The 25,165-nt window shown below is 41.6% G+C and overlaps 1 protein-coding gene across 1 annotated transcript in view; it reads left to right on the plus strand.

Annotated features, from left to right (window-relative positions):
• LOC128527483 (hydrocephalus-inducing protein-like) overlaps positions 1–25,165 on the plus strand; it is a 224,907-nt gene that overhangs the window by 25,159 nt on the left and 174,583 nt on the right. Inside the window, exons 11-22 of the mRNA XM_053499884.1 lie at positions 9,485–9,603; positions 12,542–12,765; positions 13,190–13,257; positions 13,360–13,595; positions 17,657–17,757; positions 17,852–17,987; positions 18,123–18,287; positions 18,469–18,621; positions 20,182–20,420; positions 20,843–21,110; positions 22,691–22,834; positions 23,096–23,239. Coding sequence (XP_053355859.1) covers positions 9,485–9,603; positions 12,542–12,765; positions 13,190–13,257; positions 13,360–13,595; positions 17,657–17,757; positions 17,852–17,987; positions 18,123–18,287; positions 18,469–18,621; positions 20,182–20,420; positions 20,843–21,110; positions 22,691–22,834; positions 23,096–23,239 — 1,997 coding nt within the window. The remainder of the gene's footprint in view (positions 1–9,484; positions 9,604–12,541; positions 12,766–13,189; positions 13,258–13,359; positions 13,596–17,656; positions 17,758–17,851; positions 17,988–18,122; positions 18,288–18,468; positions 18,622–20,181; positions 20,421–20,842; positions 21,111–22,690; positions 22,835–23,095; positions 23,240–25,165) is intronic.

Here is a 25,165-nt window from a genome sequence, read left to right on the forward strand (position 1 = left end):
AGCAGAAGCGTGTGCGCACACACACACACACACACACACACAAACACGCACACACATACACACTCGGCTTTACAGCCCCCACCCACCCCCAACTCATTTCGGGTAAAGGAGAGTATGTGTCTGTGTGTGTGAAGCGTGCGCACACACACACAGACCCCACCCAACTCCTTTCGGCTTCGCACACACATAGACACACACTCTCTGCCTTACACACAAACTCCGCTCTGTTGCGAAACACAAGAGGAGAGGAAAAATGGATCTTTACCCTCTATAAGACTTGCTTTTGCTTTATATGTGCGCTGTACAAACACGCTAACAAACACAAAATTAAATATGTTTCACACACGTGGTCACAGTGTCATAGTAAACAGAACACGCGTGCACAAATGTTGATTATACCAGTGAGAGATGAAATTTCAATGACTGATTTCATAGGATACTCTATAAGATCATAAAGATGCTATTGACATGGGATTTTCCCCAGATGATGGTAACAACCAATGCATTAAATCAGATGCCCATGAATTAAGTTATGGGTAATAATGTGAAATGACACAGGGAAGAATGACAGCTGAAATCAATCAGTAATTAGAAATAAATCCTGCCCAATCCTGCCCAAAATTATTATCAGCTGGTTCAGGCCCAAGTGATGGCCTATATAAAAGTGTTTCATTACCAGGGTGTCACACAAGAAACATCGTATGATGGGTGGACATTTAAGCAAGACAATGATCCCAAATGCATAGCCAATGAAACTCTCAATTGGTTTCAGAGAAAGAAAATAAAGCTGCTCGAATGGCCCAGCCAATCATCTGATTGAATCTAATCGAAAATCTATTAAAGGAACTAAAGATTAGAGTTCATAGAAGAGGCCCACAGAACTTAAAAAATTTTAAGAGTTTTTTTTGTGGAATGGAAGGGACCAAACGGGATAAATCGACATCCCTTAGAGAAGCGATCGATTACTACCAAAATGGTTGTGTAGCCTTTTGACACGGCCAGATCCGTCACAAAGGGCGTCCCTGCTGCGTTTAATAAGGTCTGTTCATCTGTCATGGATTCCATGCTGAGAGAGAGTGAACGCAGTTGCAGGGTGAATGAAATATATTTTCTTTTAATGAAGACCGTCCATGGATGGATGGAGTGTCTTCTTGTGCCAGTCCCAAGTCTGGATAAATGCAGAGGGTTGTGTCAGGAAGGGCATCCGACTTAAAAACATTTGCCAAATCAATGATGCGAATCACAAATAGCATTTCCATACCGGATCGGTCGCGGCCCGGGTTAACAACGACCGCCACCGGTGCTGTTGGCCTACAGGGTGCCGGTGGAAATTGGGCTACTGTTGGTCGAAAAAGGAGAGGAGGAAGGCGTGTTCGAAAGCAGAAAGAGAAAAGGAAAGGCAAGAGTTTAGGAGTGATAGTAGGGACTTTGAATGTTGGGACCATGACAGGGAAGGCAAGAGAGTTGGTTGATATGATGCAGAGAAGGAAAGTGGATATACTGTGCGTCCAGGAGACCAGGTGGAAAGGTAGCATGCCTAGAAGCTTAGGATCAGGGTTCAAAATGTTTTACCATGGTGTGGATAGAAAAAGAAATGGAGTAGGAGTTATCCTGAAAGAGGAGTTTGTTAGGAATGTTCTAGAGGTGAAAAGAGTATCAGACAGGTTGATGAGTATGAAGCTGGATTTTAAAGGGGTGATGTTATATGTTGTTAGTGGCTATGCCCCACAGATAGAATGTGAGTTAGAAGAGAAGGAGACATTCTGGAGTGAGTTAGATGAAGTGATGCAGAGGTGAAAGAGTGGTGATTGGTCCACTTCAATGGACATGCTGGGGAAGGGAACAGATGTTTTTCTTGGGGAATTGCCAAGATGGATGGAGCCAGCTGAGTTCTTCTCGGTTCACCGCATGGACAAGACGCGGGACTCTGGGAAGTCAAGGGGCGCTTATCATCACCGAGCATGACGTGAGGAAAGCCTTCAAAAGAGTAAACACCAGGAAAGCAGCAGGACCAGACGGAATCTTAGGTCGTATTCTCAGAGCCTGCGCATACCAGCCAGCACCTGTGTTCAAAGAGATATTCAACATCTCTTTATCTCAGTCGGTGATCCCCACATGCTTCAAAGAGTCCATCATTGTTCCTGTCCCAAAGAAACCTCATCATGCTTCTCTCAATGTCTATCGCCCTGTAGCCCCTTACCTCAGTAGTAATGAAGTGCTTTGAACGCCTGGTCAGAGACTTCATCATTTCTTCACTACCGAACACACTCGGCCCACTACAGTTTGCATACCGCCTGAACCGTTTCACAGACGATGCAATCTCACATCTCCCCCACACATCACTCACTCACCTGGACACTAGGAAAGGGAATTATGTTAACATGTTCTTCATCGACTACAGCTCTGCATTTAATACCATAATTCCCTCCACACTCACCACCAAGCTGGAGCACCTGGGACTCAGCTCATCAGCTCATCAAAGTGGATCTCCAATTTTCTGACTGGCAGACCACAGGCAGTAAGGATGGGCGGACATCTCTTAGCTTCACTTGCTCTCAGCACTGGAGCCCCCCCAGGGTTGTGTTCTGAGCCCCCGCTGTACTCTTTGTACACCCACGACTGCGTGGCCACTACCAACTCCACCGTCATCATCAAGTTTGCTCATGACACTGTCGTGGTGGGCCTGATCACCAACAATGATGAGTCGGCCTACCCAGAGGAGATTGGAAATCTGGAGAACTGGTGCCAGAGGAACAATCTCCTCCTGAACGTCAGCAAGACAAAGGAGCTGATAGTGGACTTTAGTAAAAAGCAGGAGAGGAACTACCAGACCCCCATCATCAACAGGAGTGGAGAGAGTGGACAGCTTTCGATACCTTGGTGTTCACATCACGCAGGACCTGTCTTGGTCCTGTCACATCAACAATGTGGTGAAAATGGCCCGGCAGTGTCTCGACCACCTCAGACGCTTGAAAGACTTCAGACTGCCCTCTAAGGTGCTTAGGAATTTCTTCTCCTGTACTATAGAGAGCATCCTGACGGGAAACATCTCGACCTGGTTTGGAAACAGCACCATGCAGGACAGACTGGCTCTACAGAGGGTGGTGCGATCAGCTGAGCGCATCATCCGCACCGAGCTCCCTGACCTGCACTCGATCAACAGCAAGCGGTGCTGGACCAAGGCCAGGAAGATCGTAAAGGACCTTAGCCAACCCAACAATGGACTGTTCTCTCTGTTGCGGTCTGGGAAGGCCAACACAGAGAGACTGAGGTGGAGCTTCTACCAGCAGGCGATAAGGTCTCTCAATCACACCACTTCACAGGAGTAATATCTTTTTAAACATTGACATTGACTGGACAATCATGGACACATTCATGCACTACATATTTATATATCTGATCATTGCACATGACACTTTCTTTAGTCACTTTTCATGCATATTTGCACAGCCATTGTCACTTTAAAATTTTTATATACAGTGGTGTGAAAAACTATTTCATATATCTTTCATAAATATTCTGATTTCTTATTCTTTTGCATGTTTGTCACACAAAATGTTTCTGATCATCAAACACATTTAACTATTAGTCAAAGATAACACAAGTAAACACAAAATGCAGTTTTTAAATGATGGTTTTCATTATTTAGGGAGGAAAAAAATCCTACATGGCCCTGTGTGAAAAAGTAATTGCCCCCTGAACCTAATAACTGGTTGGGCCACCCTTAGCAGCAATAACTGCAATCCAGCGTTTGCGATAACTTGCAACGAGTCTTTTACAGCGCTCTGGAGGAATTTTGGCCCACTCATCTTTGCAGAATTGTTGTAATTCAGCTTTATTTGAGGGTTTTCTAGCATGAACCGCCTTTTTAAGGTCATGCCACAACATCTCAATAGGATTCAGTCAGGACTTAGACTAGGCCACTCCAAAGTCTTTTTTTTTCTTCAGCCATTCAGAGGTGGATTTGCTGGTGTGTTTTGGGTCATTGTCCTGCTGCAGCACCCAAGATCGCTTCAGCTTGACTTGAAAAACAGATGGCCGGACATTCTCCTTCAGGATTTTTTGGTAGATAGTAGAATTCATGGTTCCATCTATCACAGCAAGCCTTCCAGGTCCTGAAGCAGCAAAACAACCCCAGACCATCACACTACCACCACCATATTTTACTGTTGGTATGATGTTCTTTTTCTGAAATGCTGTGTTACTTTTACGTCAGATGTAACGGGACACGCACCTTCCAAAAAGTTCAACTTTTGTCTCGTCGGTCCACAAGGTATTTTCCCAAAAGTCTTGGCAATCATTGAGATGTTTTTTAGCAAAATTGAGACGAGCCTTAATGTTCTTTTTGCTTAAAAGTGGTTTGCGCCTTGGAAATCTGCCATGCAGGCCGTTTTTTCCCAGTCTCTTTCTTATGGTGGAGTCGTGAACACTGACCTTAATTGAGGCAAGTGAGGCCTGCAGTTCTTTAGATGTTGTCCTGGGGTCTTTTGTGGCCTCTTGGATGAGTTGTCTCTGCGCTCTTGGGGTAATTTTGGTCGGCCGGCCACTCCTGGGAAGGTTCACCACTGTTCCATGTCTTTGCCATTTGTGGATAATGGCTCTCACTGTGGTTCGCTGGAGTCCCAAAGCTTTAGAAATGGCTTTATAACCTTTACCAGACTGATAGATCTCAATTACTTTTGTTCTCATTTGTTCCTGAATTTCTTTGGATCTTGGCATGATGTCTAGCTTTTGAGGTGCTTTTGGTCTACTTCTCTGTGTCAGGTAGCTTCTATTTAAGTGATTTCTTGATTGAAACAGGTGTGGAAGTAATCAGGCCTGGGGGTAACTACAGAAATTGAACTCAGGTGTAATAAACCACAGTTAAGTTATTTTTTAACAAGGGGGGCTATCACTTTTTCACCCAGGGCCATGTAGATTTGGAGTTTTTTTTCTCCCTTAATAACGTAAACCTTCATTTAAAACTGCATTTTGTGTTCAATTATGTTATCTTTGACTAATAGTTAACGGTTTTTGATGAGCAGAAACATTTAAGTGTGACAAACATGCAAAAGAATAAAAAATCAGGAAAGGGGCAAATAGTTTTTCACACCACTGTATACTTTTTTAATTGTTTATTTTATTATTTTTATTCCTATATTTCTATAATTTGTATAGTTTATTTTACTAGTTAAATTTATTAATATTTATACCTTATATATGGCTTTTATTTTCTTTTTAAGGTCACTGACGGTCGTACAAGCATTTCACTGCATATCGTACTGTGTATGACTGTGTATGTGACAAATAAACTTTGAATTTGAATTTGAGATGGGCAGGTTTGGTCTTCAGGACAGGAATGTAGAAGGACAGATGGTGGTGGACTTTGCAAAGAGGATAGAAATGGCAGTAGTAAATACTTTCTTCCAGAAGAGGCAGAAACATAGGGTAACATATAAGAATGAAGGCAGAAGCACTCAGGTAGACTACATTTTGTGTCGACGTTGTAATCTGAAAGAAATTAGTGACTGCAAAGTGTTGGCAGGGGAAAGTGTAGCCAGACACCACAGAATGGTGGTGTGTAAAATAACCCTGGTTGTGAGGAAGGCGAAGAGGACAAAGGCAGAGCAAAGGTCAAAGTGGTGGAAGTTGAGAAAGGAAGAATGTTGTGTAGTTCTCAGGGAGAAGTTGAGACAGGCTATGGGTGGTCAGGAGGTGCTTTCAGTTGACTGGACAACTACAGCCAATATGATCAGGGAGACAGGTAGAAGGATACTTGGTGTATCATCAGGTAAGGCAAAAGTGGACAAGGAGACATGGTGGTGGAACGAGGAAGTCCAGGAGTGAATACAGGGAAAGAGGCTAGCTGAGAAGAAGTTCTCTGAGAGGACTGAAGACAGTAGACAGGAGTACAGGGAGATGCAGCGTAAGGTGAAGGTAGAGATGGCAAAGGCCAAACAAAGAGCATATGAGGACTTGTATGCTAGATTGGATAGTAAGGAGGGTGAGGTGAATCTGTACAGGTTGGCGAGGCAGAAAGATAGAGATGGGAGGGATGTGCAGCATGTTAGAGTGATTAAAGATAGGGATGGAAATGTACTGACAGATGCCAGGAGAGGTAATGGGAAGATGGAAGGATTACTTTAAAGATTTGATGAATGAAGAAAACGAAAGAGAACAAAGAGTAGAAGAGGTGACTGTTGTGGAGCAGGAAGTAGCAAATATTAGTAAAAGTGAGGTGAGAAGGGCGTTGAAGAGTGGAAAGGCTGTTGGTCCTGATGACATACCTGTGGAGGTATAAAAGTGCTTAGGAGAGGTAGCAGTAGAGTTTTTAACTAGTTTGTTTAACAAGATCTTGGAGAGTGAGAGGATTCCAAAAGAATGGAGAAGAAGTGTATTGGTGCTGATTTTTAAGAACAAGGTAGATGTGGCAATTACAGAGGCATAAAGCAATGAAGCTGTGGGGAAGAGTGGTGAAAGCTAGATTAAGGGCACAGGTGAGCATTTGTGAGCAGCAATATGGTTTTATGCCTAGAAAGAGTACATCAAAGTCAGTATTTGCTTTGAGGATGCTGGTGGAGAAGTACAGAGAAGGTAATAAAGAGTTGCATTGTGTCTTAGTTGATTTAGAGAAGGCGTACGACAGGGTGCCGAGAGAGGAGCTGTGGTGTTGTATGAAGTCTGGAGTGGCAGAAAAGTATGTTAGAGTGGTGCAGGACATGTACTGTAAGAGAGCTGTAAGTGTGACAGAAAAGTTCAAGGTGGAGGTAGGTCTGCATCAAGGATCGGCTCTAAGCTCCTTTTTGTTTGCTCTGGTGATGGACAGGATGACAGAAGAGGTTAGACAGGAGTCTCCATGGACTATGATGTTTGCAGATGACATTGTGCTTTGTAGCGAGAGCAGGGAACAGGTGGAAGAAAATTTGGAGAGGTGGAGGTATGCTCTGAAAAGAAGAGGAATGAAGGTTAGCTGCAGTAAGACAGAATACATGTGTGTAAATGAGAGGAACTCAAGAGGAACGATGAGTATACAGGGAGCAGAGGTAAAGAAGGTGCAGGACTTTAAGTACTTAGGGTCAACGGTCCAGAGCAACAGAGAGTGTGGAAAGAAGGTGAAGAGGTGGGTACAGGCAGGTTGGAGTGGGTAGAGATAATTTTTAGGTGTGTTGTGCAATAAAAGAGTATCAGCGAGAATGAAAGGAAAGGTGTACAGGACAGTGGTGAGACCAGCGATGCTCTATGGCTTAGAGACAGTGGCACTGAAGAAAAGACAGGAGGAAGAGTTGGAGGTAGCAGAGCTGAAAATGTTGAGGTTCTCCTTGGGAGTGACAAGGATGGATAGGATCAAGAATGAGTTCATCAGAGGGACAACCCATGTTAGATGTTTTGGAGATAAAGTCAGAAAGGCCAGATTGAGGTGGTTTGGACATGTTCAGAGGAGAGATGGTGAATATATCGGTAGAAGGATGCTGAGGTTGGAACTGCCAGGCAGGAGGTCTAGAGGAAGACCAAAGAGGAGATTTATGGATGCAGTGAGGGAGGACATGAAGTTAGTTGGTGTGAGAGAAGAGGATGCAGAGGATAGGGTTAGATGGATGATTCGCTGTGGCGACCCCTGAAAGGGAACAGTGAAAGACAAAGAAGAAGACTATATTTGCAAAATAATTTACTCACCCATCCAAATAATTGAATTCAGGTGTTCCAATCATTTTTATAGTTACAGGTGTATGTAGATGTAAAGAAGCACCTAGGCATGCAGACCGCTTCCACAATCACTGAAATGAGCTCTCAGGAGCTCAGTGAATTACAGTGAATTATTATACCCATGGTCAAGCACAGCGGTAGAGGGGTGATAATTTGGTAATGATTCGATGATGCTTGTTTTGCAGCCACAGCCTCTTGGCACCTTGCAGTTATTGAGCCAATAACCGCCCAATAGTGGACAGATTGCCTCAGATTTGCCTCTAGAATACTCTGGTATACAGAGAAGGTCATTCTTGCATGACCTCCTCTGTATACCAGAGTATTCTAGAGGCAAATCTGAGGCTATCTGTCTGACAGTTTGGTGTCAAAATCATTGGAGAAATTGGGTTTTGCAATATGAGTAAATCTACATCAAAAGGCTGTAAAGATTAATTATTGATTGTAATCATTGCTATGGAATGGTCTAGTCAAAGTCCAGACCTTAACCTAATTGAAAAGCTTTTGCGGAACCTTGACAGAGCTGATATCCCAAACCCTTAATGAAATGAAAGAATGTTGTAAAGAGGAATGTTCAAAATTCCTGGGAGGGAAAAGACTGATGAAGTCATACAGGAAATGATTCCTTCAAGTTATTGCTGCTACAAGTGGATCTACAAGCTGTTAAATCATGGAGCAGACTTAGGATTGCCCACATATTCCTATTTTTATCTATTAACATTTTTGTTTAATAAATAATTGCATGATAAAAAACAAGGTATGCGTTGTTATCCATCTGAGGTTATATTTGCATTTTATATATACTCAGCAAAAAAAGAAACGCCCCTTTTTCAGGATTGTGTATTTCAACAATAATGTTGTAAAAATCCAAATAACTTTACAGATCTTCATTGTAAAGGGGTTTAAACAATGTTTTCCATGCATGTTCAATTAACCATAATCAAATAATTACCATGCACCTGTGGAATGGTCGTTAAGACCTTAACAGCTTACAGAAAGTAGGCATTTTAGGTCACAGTTTTAAAAATGCAGGACACTAAAGAGACTTGTCTACCGACTGTGAAAAACACCCAAAGAAAGATGCCCAGGGTCCCTGCTCGTCTGCGTAAACGTGCATTAGGCATGCTACAGGGAGGCATGAGGACTGCTGATGTGGCTAGGGCAATAAATTGCCATGTCCGCACTGTGAGACGCCTAAGACAGCGCTACAGGGTGACAGGAAGGACAGCTGATCATCCTCGCAGTGGAAGACCACGTGCAACAACACCTGCACATGATCGGTACATCCGAATATCACACCTGCGTGACAGGTACAGGATGGCCACAACAACTGCCCGAGTCACACCAGGAACACACAATCCCTCCATCAGTGCTCAGACTGTCCGCAATAGGCAGTCCATGAGGAGGAGATGCACTGCAGTACTTCAAGCAGCTGGTGGCCACACCAGATACTGACTGGTACTTTTGATTTTAAGCCTCCCTTCATTCAGGGACACGTTGTGAAACATTTTTAGTTTATGTCTTATGGTGTTTACTCTTTTAGTGTTCATACAAATATTTACACGTTAAGTTTACTGAAAGTAAAAACAGTTGAAAGTCAGAGGACGTTTCTTTTTTTGCTGAGTATATAAGACCCACTATAATTAGATGCATTTTATGTTTTTTACACAAAAACATGTAGAATTAACAGAGGGAGTACTAACTTTTGAACCAAGCTTTATATAGCTACTTAAAAATTGTTGCTAAACTACTCTATTGCTTCAACTTATGAGGCCAACGATGTATCATGATTGTCCTCACGCAGGCAGAGAGGCACGTTTGACACTGCAAATAAAAGGAGAAGGCCAGGGACCCAAACTGCAGTTTAATGTTGATCTGGTTGACATTGGAAACATTTTTGTTGGCTCTAAGCACAGCTATGAGGTATGAGTAAGCACAAAAGTCATCTCTAGCAATAGCACTGGAGGTCATTTAATCATATTAAACTTCTAAAACATCGTATAATATGAACAGTATGGCAAAAAATGCATTTTTCTTCTGAATTTAAAACATATAAAAACACATACCACAATAATATTAATATTGACTATTGTAATTGTTGTTATTATTATTATTATTACTATATTGCATTTGATATTGTCCAACTTGATTTTAGCCTGTCTACACATTTACTAAACAAAATTAGGTGGAGTAGTTGGGCCCACAATTTTTTAAGTTTTTAGGCATTTGTCCTCTGTACAACAGCACACTGAATGTGAAAGGAACAGTACTGGGTGTAACGCATTACAAAGTAACCCGTTAGAGTAACTGGATTACTTTTTTGATGTAACAAGTAATCTAATGTGTTAGGTCCGCCATTTAAGTACTTAGTTATTTAGTTATATTTTCAAAAATGTTATCCATAATTCAGACAATTTATGTAATCCGTGAGCCAGACAGGAGTGAAGTGTAATCCGTTAGTGTCTATGTGTGAAAGTCCTCCTACAAGCCCCGCCTCCGAAAACTTGACCCTCTCTGTTGTTCCTGCTGTTATACCTAGGGTTGGGTACCGAAAACCGGTGCCAATACAGCACTGGTATATAACCGGTATGTACCGGACTGAAACAGTCTCATTTTGGTGCCACTTAAATGCCTGAACTGTCGATTGAATGACGCTGTTGTAATAAGCATCAGATTCATCAACACATATGATCGCTAGTAAAATTTAAATATTGCATTCATGGGGTGTCAGAAATTATCAGAAAAAATAATTATTTCCTTAGAAAAATCTCGAGAACTTCGGAAAGCTTTGATAATACAAATCCAAAACATTGTTGCAGTAATGTTATTGTCCATTTTATTTTTGTAGATTAAAAGTTTATTAAATTAGATTTAAAAAAATAAAAGCACGTCTCATCAGGAAATGAGACCATCGGAGTTTGCAGCAGGTGGTCTACTGCTATCTTAGCTCGCTTAATTAAACAACTTTCGTTAAAATGCTTAAAACTAAACGGTCGAAAGTGTGGCTTTATTTCACAAGAAAGGATTCAGACACTGCGACGTGCAGCAAATGTTTTACATCGGTTGCGTGTAATGGGGAAAAAACGAGTGTTTGACAGCTTGCGGATAACAGTTGGCACTATCGGTGTGGATGACCCCAGCCCCAACCATACCAACCGTAGCAAAAAGGGGTCCACCGATTATGATAACGACAGCAGCCTTTCCGCAGGTTAGTAGAAGGCTAATGTAATGTTAATTTCAAAATGCAAATCTTGCATTTATGCTAACAAATGATTTGTAAAATACTAATGTAACATGGATTCTGTTTATAATTATGGCTTTCCAGCTAGTACTAGTAGTACTATAACAGTGACCCTATTTACCATTGCAAAGTCTGCCAATTTGACAAAAAAAAAAAAAAAAAAAGTTTGTTTATAAAAAATTTATTCTTGAGTCATTCACCATCATTTTGTGGCTTTTGTAAAGTATCGGTTCAGGCACCGTTTTGGCATTGATACCACTTTAAAAGTATCGATTTGGCACTGGTATCGGAAAAAAAACCAAACCATACCCAACCCTAGTTATACCCCTATCTCATCTATGCGATTTAACTCGTGGTGAGAAGTGGTGTTATGAGCCGCCACGAATGACCACCCGACCTTCCGCAAAGTTCTGCAAGATCTGCGAGCTTCCGCGGAAAGATGGAAACGTTATCACAGCGCCAAAACTTACAGTGAATCATGACGAAACCGCGTAGGAGATTATGGGCCAAACTTCGCTGAGTGATAAAGGTAGAACAATTATAAAGGCCTTGACTAAAACATTCATGAGGAGCAAAGGAGTTTAAATTTTCTGCAATGGAAAAGTACTCTAACTAGTTACTTTTATCAGAAAGTACTGTAATGCTATAATGTAACTGATTACTTTTTAGTTACAGTAATTTTGTAATGTAATTAGTTACTTTAAAAAGTAACGTCCCCCAACACTGGAAATGAAAGACCCAAGATATGAGCAAATTCAAGTGTCTGTATTTCATTCATAAAGTCATGTCTTGACTGTACAACCATTATTCAGCCAATAAAGCCATTTTCTAACACACACGTACATGGCTGACAAGCAGTTGTATTTCCAGGTTTGGCCTGTTCCCTTGTTACGCAATTGCTAATCAAGCAGCTAAAAGGCCTCGAGTTGGTTTAAAGTGTTATATTTGCATTTCTTGGCTGATCATGTGCACTATGACCTACATAAGGTCCAAACAAGGGTCTTTGCAAAGTAAAGGTGTACATTATTAGATTAAAGAATAAATCAATTCTTTAACCTAATAATAGACACTTTTACTTTGCAAAGACACTTCTTCTTTCACTTCGTAACAAGGTAACAGGCCAAACCTGGAAGTGCAACTGCTTGTCAGCTATTTGTTGTGTGTATTAGAAAATGGCTGTAATTCCTGAATGGTTAATGCTATACTTTTGTCAGACCCCTTGAATTAAAGTCTTAATTTAATTTACAGCTTGAGTGTTTCATTTAAAATCCAATGTGGTTGTGTACATAGGCCAAATGTAAAAAAAAAACTTAGACCTTCGACTGCATGTATAGAAAGCTATGCATTTTATTTTTTTTATTTTAATAAAAAGATTTGAAGCTAATTTGTATTGGGAAGTGACAAAAATACATTCATAAATTAAAAATAAATCAGTATGTGGATGCATCTTTTGTTTGTTTGTTTTTCAGTTGCACTGATTGTAATCTAATTATAACATTTAGTATATAGCCACTGCATGGTGATCAATTGCATTGAGTACATTCCAAGCATAGTGAATGATATCAAAATCTAACTTCAGTTCACCATAACTAAATTTATCTTCTTTGACCTTTCCCCAAGGTGCTTGTAAGCAATAAGGGACTTATAGATGCCCCGTATAGTCTCATGCCTCCCACTACAGGTATGGGTTTATGTTTTTCCTTCAGCCCTCCGGAGGGTTTGGTGCCACCTGGGGCCTGCCATGTCTTGGAGGTCCACTTCTCCTCTGACAAATTGGGCACCTTTTCCGAGGAGTTTTGTTTTACTGTTTTAGGGAATCCGCAGCCTCTCATCCTCACATTTAGGTAAGTGTCTTGTTGACTAATTTTGATAATGTGTTGCTGTTTCTGTAGCCCACTGTTTTTCAAGGATACACCATACAACTGTTATAATAATTCACCTGTCTTCCCAAGTAGTTTCTAGTCTTCTCCTTTGCAGATAAACTCAATACATAATTGCTTTACCCACAGTATATAGGTTTTGTACCACAGTTTGGTGAACATTCTGTAAATCAAGAATGACTTTTTACTTGTCATTCTTGCAACTTCTTACTTTTATATTTTATGAGCCTTTTGATAACTAATTAGTTGGCTAATTAAATGAGGAATGAATAGATTTGTTATTATTTATTATTATTTTTTGTTGGATGACCAGTAAATTTCACTTTTCAATTTGCAGTATGGGGTAAGTATATATATGAACAACTCTTTGTCCTGTTGTTTACGGCAGGGGGTGTGTAATGGGCCCAACGTTTCATTTTAACATTCCTGAGCTTAACTTTGGAGAGGTATCCTTTGGTAAAATTACTTTTTTATTATCAATAAATATAATCACCTACTTAACAAAATCTAATACCATTTTTTATTTTCCTGATTATTTTCTCTTTTTGACCCCAAAAGGCTTTCCTCACACACTGACCTGCTCAGTTACCAATACCTCATTGGTTTCTATGAGTTTTGGCCTGCGGGTCCCAGGAGATGGGTCAGGGAGGGAAAGTGTGACCAGCACAGAGCAGGTAAAAGAGCTGGACAGGAATGACTGGAAGCCAGGAGACAGGGCATCTGAGAGTCCTCGAGAATTTATAGTGACACCTTGTTCAGGCACCATCCGGGCTCAAAGCAAAATGGACATCATGGTAGGACTCTTTATTTTATAGATCTTCCTTTTCTCCTTTAGTGTATGCTCCCACTGCAAAGATTATAAAAAAATTTATTGTTTCCATAATGCAAAGGTTAGTGTGAATGACTTTAGCTAGACTGTCTTGTCTGTCATTTTCAACAATGTATTCTTCAGAAAACAACTCTACATTTTTGTTTCCAAAATTGACTGGGCAGATCCCAAATTTGTAATATGCTGAAGACAGAACAAATCTCTATACTTTAAGAACATGCAAGATAGTTTTTTCTCTCTGCTCTGTGTGTCGGCCTGTCTATGGACTTCTCTCTGTCTGTGGACTTCTCTGAGACCAGGGTGTCTTGGGTCAGTATGCAGGATGTACTGGTTTAATTTCTTAATAGTTTTGTCAACTGTGTAAATTTAAATGTGGACTGGTAATTTAGAAAAGTTTGATCTAGCAATCAAAATCATTTACCTGCCTGACAGCCAAAAATTGTTGCACCCATTTTTGTTAATTGTGCATAAAAAAGGCAAAAACAAACAGAAAAACTCTGCTTAAAAATTCTGTTTATTCATTGGGCTGCTTTTTTTCACACAGATCTGGCAACCATCATTATAGATTGTACATAACAAATTTCTCGGGTTACTTTGCTGTAACCCTGTTTCCTGAAAAGGCGGGAACGAGATGCTGCGTGAAAACGCTCTGGGAACATCTTTCTGTGTTGCCGGTTGTGAAGCATGTGTGTATCAAACACGCCAAATTTTGGCATATATAACCTCCGTCAGGTGACGTCATCTGATGAAGCGCACCTGCAGGTTATAAATAGGAGTGAACCGGAAACATTCCTCAGATCAGTTTTGTCTGAAAGGACGTCCAGTCACGCAGGCAGTGCGGCATTTCACGCAGCATCTCGTTCCCGCCTTTACAGAAAAGTAACCCGAGACGTTCCCTTTCAAAGGCTACACTCGATGCTGCGTGAAAACGCTATGGGAACCAGAATACCAACGCCGCCGCACTGCAAGTGTCTGGACCCCAAGGTTGTGTAGCGCGTGCACACAAAGGCCAAGGAGGTCTCAAAACTATCTCTTTGAGGCTGACTCGAGGGCCCGTGAGCCCGAAATAGCATGAACATCTAGACTATAGAATCTCACAAATGTGTGCGGAGAGGACCAACCTGCCGCATCACACACTTGCTGCAGGGAAACACCTTTAGCCAGCGCAATAGATGAGGCAATCCCCCTGGTCGGGTGAGCCCTGATTCCTCGAGGCGAAGTGTGACCACGCACCTTGTAGGCTAGGGCAATAGCATCTTTCACCAATATGATAAAAAGGCTGCTCTGACAAAACCTATCCTGCTCCGGAGCTGTAAAAGGCGGAGGCCAGAAGGCTTTGAGGAAAACTGGGTGCATGGTCAGGTTTGGGTGAGGATGCTGAATAGCTCTGACTAGCCCAGGGGCAAAGTCTAGGCAGGATGGGAAGCCTGCAGTTCTCCAAAAGTAATTTTAAGAAAAAACATCTTGAAGGGCAGAAGCCAGACAGGCGCTGACTCTAGTGGTTTGGACCCCATCAGTCAGAACATAACAAGCCAAAATAGCGGCTAGGTACATTCTGAGGGTACTAGGGCATAAGCCCAAGGAAACTTCTTGCAGAACTTCAGCACTGAAACTATTCAGCAGTGGACTGGGTCTACAGGTTTCACCATGCACCACTTTCAAATACCCTCTCCTTGAGGGCATAAGTTCTTCTAGTGGGTAAAGGTTCCAGGGCTCCAACTCCATGTGCCCTGGAGTGTAAATCGCCTTGAGGGACAGAAACTCATCCTGTGCCCAGAGCAGAACCTGGTGCGCTAGCTTATTAAAGCGGCGCAGCACAGTCCGCTCTGGCGATCATGAGCCAGAATGTACATCGCCCTGAGGGACAGGGACTCGCTCTGTGCCCAAAGCAGAAACTGGTGCGCTAGCTTATTCAAGTGGCGCGAGCACAGTTTGCCCCGGCGATAATGTACGAGACTACCCTAATGTCGTCCACTCGCACTAGGGCATGGTAGCCTATAAACTGCTGGAGGAGGTGTTTAAGGGCCAAAATAAAGCCATTAGTGGCATCGGGGCAATTAATGTGCCACGCAAGAAGATGGTCTCTCCAGCTCCCTTGGGCTGGACGGCCATCTAAGACTGCACCCCAGCCCGTGAGGGAAGCCTCTGTCCTTAGCGATGACAAAACGCACGTAGAGGGGGACCCAAAGTCAGAAACCGGGGTCTGAACCACATAGAAAGGGTATGAAGCCACCTGGCGCGTATCCCGTATTTGCCTCCGGGGATTGGCCCTTGAGTAATCCCCTGGCATTAGCTATAATGTACATCGCCCTGTGGGACAGGAACTCATCCTGTGCCCCAAGGAGAACCTGGTGCGCTAGATATTCAAGTGGCGCGAGCACAGTCCGCCCTGGCAATTATGTACGAGACTACCATAGTGTTGTCCATCCGCACTTGGACATGGTAGCCTTAACTGTTTCAGGGCAAAATAAAGCCATCATTCGGGGCAATTGATGTGCCACACGAGAAGATGGCCTCTCCAGCTACCTTGGGCTGGACGGTCATCCAAGACCGCAACCCAGCCCGTGAGGGAAGCGTCTGTCATTAGCACCTGCGACGACAAAAGACGCACGTAGGGTGGGACCCAAAGTCAAAAACCGGGGTCTGAACCACATAGAAAGGGTATGAAGCACCTGGCGCGTAACCCTTATTTGCCTCTGGGGATTGGCCCTGAGTACAATCCCCTTGCTTTTAGCCACAACTGAAACGATCTCATGTGCAGAGGCCCAAAGGTATCACTGTGGACACAGATGTCATGAGACCTAAAAATCTCTGAAAGTGATAAACAGTCACTTTCTGGCCTAGCTTGGTTTCCTTCAGGGTGTTGGAAATGGATTCGACACGTGCAGGAGACCCCTGTGCCAAATCCTACTTGACACCCAAATATGTTGTGTTCTGAGCAGGAAAGAGAACGCTTTATGTTGTTGAGTCTTAATCCTAGGAACGGAGATGAGCTAGGACGACATCCTGATGTCGAAGCGCTAGCTCCTGAGACTGAGCCAGCATCAGCTAGTTGTCTAATGTGCGGGTTAACTAGACCAAATAGAATGACCCGATACTGGTAAGCTCCCCCTCCCCTGAAAGCGAACTTCAGGAACTTCCTGTGTTGTGGCAATATTTCCGTGAAAATATGCGTCCTATAGATCGATTGTCACAAACCAATCCCTTGGTTGGATTTGAGAGCAACCACTTTGACAGTCAAAATTTTTCTTTCAAAATCCTTCTTTTGAATAGCAGTTTAGACCGCGAAGATCCAAAATCAGACGCTGCCCCCCCCGTGGGGCAGCCCCCCCTTTTCTCTATTTCCAGGAACGTCTTGTAACTTCAGAGTCAGCAGATGCACCCTTTCTGGTTTTATGGAAGTGGAGACCACGCTGTTGAAATGCGGGGGGAGATGTAAGAACTGGATCCTGTAGCTCTCACTACAGTGCTCAGTACCCAAGGAGATATACTTGGCAGTAGCTTCCATGCTGCCAGTTTAATTGTCCTCTTTCTCTTATACATAAGCAGTTGATTTAATATTGCCTAAACAATGAGCAAGTCAGGAAGAAATGTATTGAAATAGGCCCCTTCTGTTTGGGGCTGCACAATAAAAAAAAACAAAAAAACATTTTAGATCAAACTGCCAGAAAACCGAAAAATTAACATTTCTTGGAGACCGGTGTTGTCCGAAACACCAGTGGTGGCGAAGCAAGAACACCAACAGCCATGACTAGTGTACAGTAAATTACTTGTACTGTGATCAAGACTTCATAGCAGATAAGCGGTATGAACTGCACAAATGTCCCAAAAAATGTCCCCATTTAAAATGATTTCTGAGATAATTTCAGCAATTATATTCACAATTATCTAAACAAAGCCAACAGTCTTGCTATTGTTTACTGATTCCTTTTTCTATTAGATACATCTGAAGGTAAGTCAAGTCCTAAAGAGTGATATAATATCTACTGCATATAATATGAAACTTTGAGTGTGTGTCTCTTGAAGGTGACCTTGTGCTCCAATACAGTCCACCAATATAGTCTGGCATTGGTGGTGGATGTGCATGGAGTTGGGGAGGAGGTATTAGCTCTTCCAATTAAGGCTAGGTAGGACTCTCATGGTGACATTCCCAAGTCTGTTTATACTTTCAAGCTGTACAGTACATAATAGTTATCTCTATGCCGGCAACTCTCTCTGCAGTTGTGTTGTTCCGGAAGTGCACCTGGAGAGTTGTGTGCTTGATTTCCAGCACTGCTACCTGGGTTATCGCTATGAGCAACCCATCAGGCTGATTAATAACACAAACCTCCCTGCATGCTATGGCCTTCTAGCCCAGGTAAAATGTCTAGAACTTTATTATCCTGTGGTTATAAATACAAAATCTTAATATAAACTTGACACAATTAAATAGGTTTTACTGTATGTTCTCTGTCTCTGACAATGATGTGAGCAACACTGTGTTTATATACAGGAGTATGAAGAGAAACCATCTCTACTGTACTCTACTGCTCATCCAAGAGGTGTGATTCACCCATGCAGTACTGAGGAGATTCCTCTTGTTCTTCAGGCTAAAACAGTGGGCCAAGTCCAACTCACGGCTCTCATTGCAATTTTAGGCCAGCAGGGTCCTCCACTGGTGAGTATGTCTGTATGTGTATACATGTATTAGACAGAGATATGAACAAAGAGATGTGACCAGTGCATTTTTTCAGTGCAGTTCTTTCAGTCTATTTTATTATTTTAACAGTGTTTAAAAAAAACCCAGGTGTAATTTTATTTAATTACTTTTGCTGATACAGTTAATCTGTCTTCTTTAGAAGTTGCTTTTGTCCTGCATTGGGAAAGGTCCAACTGTATCTCTCTCTGCCACTGAGCTACACTTTGGCACCATCCCAGTGCTCACTGACATCTCAAGGACACTGCAGTTATTCAACCATTCCCCAATTCCAGCCCAGTTCTTGGCACAAATGGTTGGTCTCACTCTATTTTGATTATAGTCAAAATGTGACAATTATTTAATACTTTGTTCTAGGCTATGCTTTTTTTTCCCCTTTGGCCCACATGCTACTAAATTAAGTATGTAATAAATTACTGTAGGTGTTTGGACTTGTTTGTTGGCTTTGTTGTTAATTGGTGCCAGACAATTGCACATTAAACATTACTTTGTCATTCCTTTTCAATTATACAGAACAGTTGTACCGGGCCACAATCTCTTAATAGTTTTCCTTATTGTCTATACGTCTACAAAAAATGTTATTTAAATCGGATGTTTAGGGGTGAGTCTAATCTACCAACACCTGGAAGATAAAACCAACTATAATCAGTCCCTTGAAATGTATATACACTTGTTGGCCACTTAAATAGGAATACCAGTGGCACTGCTTATTTATTAGCCAATCAAGCTGATTGAAATCACATGGATAAGGTCAACAGCCTTATTAAATTTACAGAATACACAATACATAAAATAAAGGAAAAAAAAGGCCATTTCGACCATATCTTTATTGTTAGTGGCACATGGGCTGGTTAAAATACTGTATATCAAAACCATTTAGTGCACTGTCTATAGTGTTTAAATGCAGTGAAAAGCTGTGTTGGGAAATGTCTTGTTCAGCGAGGTTTGAGGTGAATGGCCAAACATTGCATTTTTTTCCTCATACTAATGTTTAATATGTACATTAAATAAGATATAGGAAATAATAAAGCTCATGTACTTTTTAATGTATATAGGCAACTGCACAAGGATATACAGAGGTGCTGATAAGTCCTTTGTATACTTAAATGGCTAAAATGGTTTGTCTTCTCTACTGAGTGCCATCTTCAGAAAATGGAAAATCTTTTAGAAAACAGTGTGCTTGCCATTTTCCTGTGCTCCAAAGGCAGTCTCTGCTACTGTATTGTATTACAAGAACATTTGTTACTTTGTGCAAAGTTTGATTTAAACTGTAGCGAATGGTTTAAGTTCTGGGTTTTGCTTTGAAAGCCCTCCATTCATTGTTTACAAAGCTGAGTCCCAATAAGAGTAGGTAGACTGTAAATGACAGTTAATGTCTTGAGGGCTGTTTGTAGAATTGAAATTTAAACACAGAAACTTTAAGAAGGTCGAGGAAGTTGCTACTGGATTTATAACTTGCGCACATACATTTTTGAAATAATTAACTTTTAAGTACTGTAATACAGGCAATATGTGTCTGTGTATCTGAATGTCTGTCCAGATGACATAGTCACTGCATTATGCAAAACTAGCTTAAAGAGTTCCTCTTTTTTGCAGGGTAAACATAATTAAGTGGACTTAATTGTTAGCAGGGTCTGTCTTATGGGGACCAGTCTTATGATTAGTAATCTGCATTTACAGTTAGTAATCTGGCTAAGTTTTAATTTAGTTGCCTGAAAATTAAGGCATCTGTTAATAGTGAATGCTTTATGCTTTCAGTAACCATATTACAAATTCTGCACATAGTACATTTGAGAATTTAAATAAAAAGTTGTTTTTTTTTACTTTATATTAACACACATTTGTTTGATGGCAGGCTAACAGTACCACTCAATGGCGGGTGGAACCAGCAGAAGGAGAGATTCCACCAGAGGGGCAGCTAGAACTGACACTGGTGGCCCATTTAGATGATGCACTGCCCTTTCATGATAATTTGAAGGTTGCCATTCGCAGCAGCCAAACCCATACAGTACCCTTGTGGGCTATAGGAAAGGGCACCACCATCATCACTGACCGGCCCTTTGCTCCCCATCTGGACCTTGGAACCCATTTTAGGTACAGTGTAAATTGCAACCCCTATTTGTTCAATTTTTTGTTTAATTAAATCACTTGGGTGAGTTGTGGCCTTTGTGTGCTTATTCTATTTGCTCAGCCCCGTGGATGTGCCACTTTTTATTAGAATTCCAAAGAAATCTTTTTTGTAGATGTTGCAAACACAAAACAAATTTTAATGTGAAATTTTTTTTTGATCATTAAACATATATTATTTTATCACAATCCACAGCAGCCGAACCTGTATAATATATATATATATATATATATATATATATATATATATATATATAGTAACCAATGTACTGTTAAATCAACAATTAGTACTTAGGCTAAATTAATTATCTTTTTACATTGATGTTTCAGCAAAATTATGCTCAATTAATAAATATTTGAAATAGCACCTTTCTGTCTCTACTCTGCAGCTCAGGTCCATACCAGTATCACTTCAGGGTCACCAACAGAGGTCAGCGCTTTCACAAGCTTTTCTGGACCACTGAAGGCTTTCCACACAGAGGCCCACCAACCACAAAACAGAGACCACTTACTATTTCCCGAGAAGGCAAAACAACAAATCCACTGGCACCTGTCACCTCAAGTGATCCTGTCTTTTCCCTGACACCTACACGATTGGAGCTTGGACCAGGTCACTCAGCCAACATGCTGCTGGAGGGCTCCTGTGATATACCCAAAGTAAAATAAACATTTTGTCTTACAATATACAGTGGAACCTTGGATTGCGAGCATAATTCGTTCCAGAACTAGGCTCATGTTCCAAAACACTCACAAACCAAATAAAATTTGCCTATACGAAATAATGACAACTCAAATTATTCATTCCACAGCCAAAAAATGCATAGAAATAATGAATACAAAATATAAAGTAAAAATGAAAAAATTAACCTGCACTTTACCTTTAAAAAAATAAAGTAAACCCAGTAAACACTTCTCCTCTCGTATTTGAATTTCACACAAACACACACACACACACACACACACACACACACACACACACATAGACATTAACGGAAAGATTGTTTTGTCGGAACAATTAGCAAGGAACATTGTAAAAGACACTCGTCTGAGCGCATACTAACGGAATCAATGCTGTAAAGTAAAACTAAAAAAAATGAATCTGCACTTTACCTTTGAAAAAAATCGCGACAGAGCAGTGTTTCTGTGTAGAGCATGGAGTGTGTGAAGCAGATAGGGGATGGGTTATAAAGGCAAGAGAGAGAGAGAGAGTATGTGTGTGTGTGTATGTGTGTGTGTGTGTGTGTACATAACGCCAAGCTGAAACACACGCGCTTACAAACACAAAATAAAAGATATTTTGCGTACACACACGAGGTCACAGTGGTATAGTAAACAGTACAGGCCTGCATGGATGTTGATTATACCAGTGCAAGACGTGCACTTAGACCCAGCAGGGGAGATGATTACCCACAATTTCGCAGCGCAAGAGAGAGAAAAAACATTGGCTCAGTTGTGATCACGTGACACTCGCCGTCAAAACAAGAAGTACATGCGTGATACATGATAGTTAGGACTTGTAAACCAAGATTTGCTCGTTTTTCAAGCCAAATTTTATTTTAAATTTTTGCTCGTCTTGCAGAAAACTCGCAAACCGCGTTACTTGCAATCGAGATTTTCACTGTACTACAGTATGTTATAGTTATAGAATATAATCAATAACACATAATTAATTGAATTCTACCTTATTAATTTTACTTATTTAATATAATTTTTAATACCTCGTACAGCATTCACTTGATTTGTCCTGCTTAAACAACATAGAATTTGAAAAAAAAAAATTCTACATATTATGTAAGTTATCTTGCTCAGAGATTTTTGATGGGCCCAGAATGCTGCTTTCAGTTATTTAGTTGTAAATAAATATGCATCATTCAGCTATAAAGGATGGAATGGAAGAGCATAGATAAACTCAGTTCACTTATGGTTTATATCAGTATGCTGAAGCTCAGTCCCGAAAGAGCATTACTGTATTTCTGATCAGTACTGCCAGACATGTTTAAGAATATAAATAAGGTGCATATGAATAAGGGCACATCTCACAGCTCTCACCCATCTCACTAACTTATCTTCTATAGCGCTTTATCCTGTATTCAGGGTCGCGGGGACTTGGAGCCTATCCCAGGAGGCTTAGGGGCACGAGGCAGAATACACCTTGGAAAATGCACCACCGGGCTTTGAATTTGAAGTTAATTTTTTTTTTTTTCATTGTGTGTGTGTGTGTGTGTGTGTGTGTGTAGGTCGTAAGAGAAAGGCTGGTATGTCATGCCATTGTGGGTAAACAGAATGGAAAGGAGCATATCATGACAGTGGATATCACTTGTCAATTCATTGCCCCAGTCTTGAATATCTACCCTCAGCAGCTCAACTTCTGTGTCGAAAAGGTTTGTGTCTCAAGCTTGTGTACAGTATGCTACTAAGTAAACACCTTCCTTTAGTAGTCTTCTGCATTTTTCTGGCCTTATGTCATAAAAATATGTAAACACTTGGCACATGGCAAAGCCAAATATCAGTATCATATGAAAAAAAACTAACTACATTTTTGAAATTGTTGAAAATATATATGTCAATTTTAAGTAGTCCACTGGGTGGTGTGGGTCACATTGTTTTTGTGTCTTTTGATGGGCTTGTTTTATAACCTTTAGGTACCAGACATGCCACTTGTGCCTCTGTATGAGAAGCTTCATCTAAAGAATGTCTCCAAGTTGGCGCTCTCTCTAGAGCTCACCCTCGCTGAGCCTTTTGGGCTCTGTGACCATATGGGGGATGACTCATTGACCTTCACTAAGGTACAATTCTTGAAAAAGTGTTCTTTAGCAGGGATGCCGACTTGCAGGAAAGATTTGGCAGATTAGGGAGCATCTATTATTAGAAAAAAAATAATATTGCATCATCATGAATTGAGAACTCAAAAGTAAAAGATGCACATGACCATTATTGTTAAAAAGTTTATTGATGTGAGTCATCACATATCTTTGGTGATATGTGATGTCTTTTCAATAGTCACTATTATATGAACATGATAACATTTATCATCCAACAGTCACCTAATTGCAGGGCATCGTCAGAAATGGGTTTGCACCAGGAAGGACATCTTAATGGATAATGGATTGTAATGAATTGTATAATCTGATGTGTAGACCCTGAGAAAGAGAAGTGGCTCAAGGGAAAAAATGTCAGCATTTATTTATGACTATTTATTTATGCCCACAACTTTTTTTGCATGAAATTTAATTGCACACTCATGGCTGCCTCTGTCCACTTACTCCGTTAATTCAGAACAAAGCTATAGTGCCGGTATATGTTTGGGCAGTAAATTTTATCATGAAATTATACCTGCACATCTTAGCCTGCAAGCACACAAACAATAACGGCAAATTTTGCCTCCCTGATACATCAGAAAAAAACAATGTCCTTATGGTCTACATAGTATCTGACAGCAAACTACAGAGTTAAGAGAAGTAAGGAGCTGCATCAGTCAGTCATTTCAGAACTTCTGGGGTTACTTTGCTGTAACCCTGTTCCCTGAAAAAGCGGGAACGAGATGCTGCGCGACAGCGCTATGGGAAACGATTCTTCGTGACCGGTTGTGAAGCACGTGTGTGTCAAACACGCCAAATATTTTGGCATGTATAACCTCAGGCAGGTGACATCAACCGATGAGGTTATAAATAGGCATGAACCGGAAACACCCTCAGGTCGATTTTGTCTGAAGGATGTCCAGTCACGCATGCAGTGCGGCATTGGAGCGCAGCATCTCGTTTCCGCTTTTTCAGGGAACAGGGTTACAGCAAAGTAACCTGAGACGTTCCCTTTCAAAAGCTACACTCAATGCTGCGCGACAGCGCTATGGGAACGAGAATACCCACTCCGCCGCACTGCAAGTGTCTGGACCCCCAGGGTTATGTAGTGTGCGCACAGTACCCCCAAGGAGTCCTAGACAATCCTGGGATGCTGACTCGAGGACCCGCAAGCCTGGCATCCCCTTATGAAGCCTGACCGATGTCTTGCGGAAAGGCAGCCTGCCGCATACCATGCTTGGAAGCCCCTCTTGCTGGAGCAATAGATGAGGCAAGCTTCCTGGTCGAACGGCCCTAATCACTAGAGGCGAAGTATGCCACGCGCCTCATAGGCTAGAGCACTAGCATCTTTAACCCGACTCGTCTAATGGCGGCCGCCCTTGGGCTGCGGCCCCCCGACATATGAAACCCTGCTCTAATTTACGGCCCTGGCTCAATGCAGAGGTGCGCTGTAAATTGAAGAGCATGAGCTGGATGAGCGAATGAAGACTTACTGTTCCGGAGCTTACGGCGGAGGACAGAAGGCTTCGACTGTGGGAGATAGTTGGGTAAGAATGCAGAACGGCTTTTTTTTGCAGAAACTTCCAGCACTGGAACAGTTTGGCAGTGGACTGGGTCTACATGTTTTATGTCCTGGAATGTAAAAGATCCTGAAGGACAGAATTTGTCCTGTCCTCCTAGGCTAGGGCACTAGCATCTCTAACCCAACTTGTCTAATGGCGGCTGCCCTTCGGCCGCAGCCCCAAGACGTATGAAGCCCTGCTCTAATTTAGGGCCCTGGCTAATGCGGAGGTGCACTGTAAATTGAAGAGCATGAGTTGGGCACAGCGGAGCTAACGGCGGAGGACAGAAGGCTTCAACTGTGGAAGATAGTTGGGTAAGAATGCAGAACAGCTTTTCCTAGCCAGTTGGCCA

This window comes from Clarias gariepinus, chromosome 7 (genome assembly GCF_024256425.1).
Source record: "Clarias gariepinus isolate MV-2021 ecotype Netherlands chromosome 7, CGAR_prim_01v2, whole genome shotgun sequence".
Classification (NCBI taxonomy): domain Eukaryota; kingdom Metazoa; phylum Chordata; class Actinopteri; order Siluriformes; family Clariidae; genus Clarias; species Clarias gariepinus.